Source organism: Mandrillus leucophaeus, unplaced genomic scaffold, assembly GCF_000951045.1.
Source record: "Mandrillus leucophaeus isolate KB7577 unplaced genomic scaffold, Mleu.le_1.0 Scaffold34, whole genome shotgun sequence".
Classification (NCBI taxonomy): Eukaryota; Metazoa; Chordata; class Mammalia; order Primates; family Cercopithecidae; genus Mandrillus; species Mandrillus leucophaeus.
In genome coordinates, this window is record NW_012103587.1 from 498,632 (window position 1) to 503,071 (window position 4,440).

The 4,440-nt window shown below is 49.9% G+C and overlaps 1 protein-coding gene across 1 annotated transcript in view; it reads left to right on the forward strand.

Moving 5' to 3' along the window:
- The window catches only part of DNAH10 (dynein, axonemal, heavy chain 10), a 222,062-nt gene that overhangs the window by 95,260 nt on the left and 122,362 nt on the right, over positions 1-4,440 (forward strand). Inside the window, exons 32-34 of the mRNA XM_011988890.1 lie at positions 898-1,032; positions 1,681-1,833; positions 3,822-4,010. Of these exons, the coding sequence (XP_011844280.1) occupies positions 898-1,032; positions 1,681-1,833; positions 3,822-4,010 (477 nt within the window). The remainder of the gene's footprint in view (positions 1-897; positions 1,033-1,680; positions 1,834-3,821; positions 4,011-4,440) is intronic.

Below are 4,440 nucleotides of genomic sequence, written 5' to 3' on the forward strand. Positions count from 1 at the left end.
CTATCTATCTATCTATCTATCTATCTATCTATCTATCTATCTATCTTCTGTCTGTATCTACCCATCCATCATTCTTATCTGTCATCTATTTTATCTATCCATCCATCCATCCATATATCTATCTATCCATCCATCCTGTCTGTCTGTCTGTCTATCTATCTATCTATCTATCTATCTGTCTATCTATCTATCTATCTATCTTCTCTCTCTGTCTCTACCCATCCATCATCCCTATCTATCATCTATTTTATCTATCATCTATTCTATCTATCTATCTATCTATCTATCTATCTATCTATCTATCTATCTATCTGTCTATCTATCTATCTATCTATCTATCTATCTATCCATCCATCCATCCATCCATCTGGATATTTAGGAAGAGATTTATTATGAGGCATTGACTCATGTGATGACAGGGTCTGATTACTCTCACAATCTGCTATCTGCAAGCTGGAGAACCAGGAAAGCCAGTAGCGTTTGAAGTTCTACCAGTGAGAGAGCCCATAGTGTAGATGCCTGTCTGGGTCTGAAGGCCTGAGAACCTGAAGTGCCAAGGGTAGAAGCCCAGTGCCCTGGTTCAAGCAGTCAGGCAGCACCAATGTAACCTCCCTCCATCCTTCTGTTCTGTTTGGTCTTCAACGGATTAGATGAGGCCCACCCACTTTGGGGAGGGTCACCTGCTTTTCTCTTCCTGAAGCACACTCATGGGCACTCCCAGAAATAATGTTTAGCCAGCTACCTGGGCATCTTGTGGCCCAGTCAAGTTGACGCATGAAAGCAACCACCACATTTTTTCTCTATTCTGCACCTGTAGTCACAGTGATGAATTTGGAAATGACACCCACTTCCTTCTGTGCACCAGAAAACATATGTTTTGCATTTGGCTTATAACAGGCACTGTCCATGTATCTGGGTGGGGCCCCTGCTGGCCCAGCAGGTACCGGCAAAACCGAGACCACCAAGGACCTGGCGAAAGCCTTGGGTTTGCTCTGCGTTGTCACCAACTGTGGCGAAGGCATGGATTACAAGGTAAGGCCTTGCTGTCACCTTTGGTACTGGCTCATTAGGTAGAGAGCTTAAAGCAGGACATGGCATTTCACTTCCTAGTCTTCTGTGAAGTGACATGACGTCAGTGGGAAGAAGCTAGGAGGAAACCTTCCGCCACCACAGCCCCAGAACCCAAGTGTGTCTGCTTGACGATCCTGCTTTGCTAGCAGGAAGTAGAGCAAGAGTCCCGGATTCACTAGCCTAGGAGGGTCAGGTAGATGATGTACGTGAGTAAAGCGGCCAGCAGACTAATAGAGAGTGGTGGGATCTGTGGCTAACTGCAGAGCAAAACTCCATCTGAAGAGGGCGCCACTGTCCAACTCTGGTTCATAATCACTATTTGGGAAAGTGGACCCAGCATTGCTAGATTTTCCAACATTTCAAGAGAAGAGAAGACAAATGGAGTTTTACACAAAAATCTGGATTTGTAAAATCCCAAGTAGGAGCCAGCCCATGAGGGGCCTTGGAAGTCCTGCCAGAAAAATCCACTAGTCAGGTGGCTGGTCGCCTGCTTCTCTGCCAATCGGCGATCTCATGGTTTGCTTTAATTTAGAAAATATATCCATAAATGCATTGTTTGCAGTTTTAAAGATGAAAATTGTCCTTGTCCTGACATGTCTTTCTTCCTAGGCCGTGGGGAAGATTTTCTCTGGCCTGGCCCAGTGCGGGGCTTGGGGCTGCTTTGATGAGTTTAATCGAATCGACGCTTCTGTGCTCTCCGTGATCTCCTCTCAGATCCAGACAATCCGAAACGCTCTGATCCATCAGTTAACCACGTTCCAGGTGAGACGCGCGAAGCCCCCGGGACCATGTCCCCAGGATGGAAGCTTGCCATACTACCTCTGAAACACCAGATGGTGGGCCGTTGTCACTCTAGACCAGGCTTCCTGTAGAAGATCTGTTGGCTTTTCCAATTGAGATGATTGGGTTTCCAAAATTATCATTGTTGATGATAGAAGGTTTGTAACAGTCCAAGGACTTCACACTGACTCCAGACATAGAACTAATAGTTACGAATGGGGGTGGGGCAGAGTTCTCAAATAAGTGATGTGCAGGGCCCCCTAGAAGGGAAAAAATATTCTTGGCGACTTCCCAAGTTTGAGAAAACCTGACTTAGAAAGCGAATGTTCCATGCAATCACATTGTCACAGTGAATACGAAATTTTGTCTTCATAGTTTGTAAAGTTACGGCGTCATAATAAGCAGGATTTGCAAGGTTATCAAAGTGAGAAGGCAAAATTTTGAAACAACTGTTGAGAATTCATCAATTTCTCTCTGCTGAAGAATATGTTTCCAGACTTGAGTTTGAGAAGTCTGTGTTAAATTAAACCAGATTAAGCTGGATCCAAATTTGGAGAAACATGATCTTATTATGTAGTCTAGGAGGCCCAGAAGGGGGTTCTCTGAAAACACAGGACCAGCGTGGGTGGGCCATTTCCCTGCACCAGGGCCTTCTGGGTCCCTTGCTGTCCTTCTGGTTCTGTCCTCCCCACTCCATGCCCTGCACACTTGTCACTAAGCCACTTGCTGCACAGTCAAACCCTACCCTGTGACACCACGTGCGTCCCCATCTGAGTGGAATTGTCCCTTCTTCCCTTTACTGGAAAACTCCTATACATCCTTCAGAGCCCCATTGGGAGGTCCAGGATAAAAATTCAGCTTGAACTGGTGGCCCTGGCATCCTACCTGCCTCCTCCTCAGGTCTTGGTGGGGCTCACTGTTAAGAGAGTGTGTCAACTGGAGACCGTTCAATATTTTCAGGATTCCAGTAAGAGGTCTGGATAGGTTTCCTTTTGATGAGTTCTTTTGAGGGATTTTTGGGGCTGAGCTGACTGCTCCCGAGAGAGGGAATTAACGATGTAGGTTTCCAGAAGCTGTGTTTCTCAGAGCCAGGAGGCAGCAGCTGTCTGCTCTTCCCCAGGGCCCATCTGGGCCTCTTGTGGGATACCGAGGAGGGGTGGGGATGGTCTCAGGGCACACCTGTGAGTCGAGGCAGTGGCCTTGTTTTGGGGGAGGCTGGCTGTCTTCCAGGCTGCCCTTTGTTGATGATGCAGACTGTGCCTCCTAAAAATAAAAATTTCTGTCCTCTGCCTGGCTGGCGGACAATCAAAAAAAATAAAACCAAAAACTTCACTGAGAGACAACCAGACTCAACCTTCAGCTAAAGAGGCTAAGAATATAGGGATTTCGGTGATTTGTTGGTACCTGGGGCAACCAGAGGAATGAAGACTGGTTTCTTGAAGGGTTTGAGGTGGGATTCTTTAGGGAGGAGTGACCACATGAAGTCCAGGCACCCGCAGAGGGTGCAAAGCCAGGTAGAGGAATGGAAGCGGGTGCTCTGTGATGTGGTGGGCTGGGCGCTCCCAACCTGGCCTGTCTCCCTTAATCGCCACAGCCCTGCCATGAGGTAGGTTGCATTTCTGTTGTGCAGAAAAATAAACTAAGACTCAGAGAGGTTAAGTGATCTGTTGAGGGTCAATGGCTTCTTGTATCAGCCCCAGGCTCTGTGCTTCGTCAACCTGGGCCCCTCTCCCAGGTAGTGCCCCTGGGTTCAGGTCCAAGTTTGGGGTTCCACTGAGACCTGCCCTCCCCAAGGTCTTCGGCGAGGGGGGCCCTGCACTGAACACTGGGGAGGGGAAAGGAGGCTAGTGATGTCATCCGCCTCCTACCACGAAAATGAATCCCCACGCGGCTCACTGCAGGCTCCTTTCCAGGGGCGGGCCGGCCGGGCCACCTAACTGCTTCTTTCTTTCTTCCTTCTTGCTCTCCAGTTTGAAGGGCAGGAGATTTCCCTGGACTCCCGCATGGGCATCTTCATCACCATGAACCCCGGCTACGCGGGCCGCACGGAGCTGCCCGAGTCAGTGAAGGCGCTGTTCAGGCCCGTGGTCGTGATCGTGCCCGACCTGCAGCAGATCTGCGAGATCATGCTCTTCTCCGAGGGCTTCCTGGGGGCCAAGGTGGGGCCTCGGCAGTGCCAGTCCACGCAGTGCAGGCTTCACCCGGATCTGCTTCCAGACTGGGGACCTAGGACGTGTTAGTTCCATGCGGCTCTTCCAGACTGGAGATGTAGGACACCTTAGCTCCGTGTGGCTCTTCCAGACTGGGGACCTAGGACACGTTAGCTCAGTGTGGCTCTTCCAGACTGGGGCCTAGGACACGTTAGCTCCATGTGGCTCTTCCAGACTGGGGACCTAGGACGCGTTAGCTCCGTGTGGCTCCTCCAGACTGGGGACCTAGGATGCGTTAGCTCCGTGTGGCTCTTCCAGACTGGGGACCTAGGACGCCTTAGCTCCAGACTGGGGACCTAGGATGTGTTAGCTCTGTGTGGCTCTTCCAGACTGGGGACCTAGGACACCTTAGCTCCGTGTGGCTCTTCCAGACTGGGGA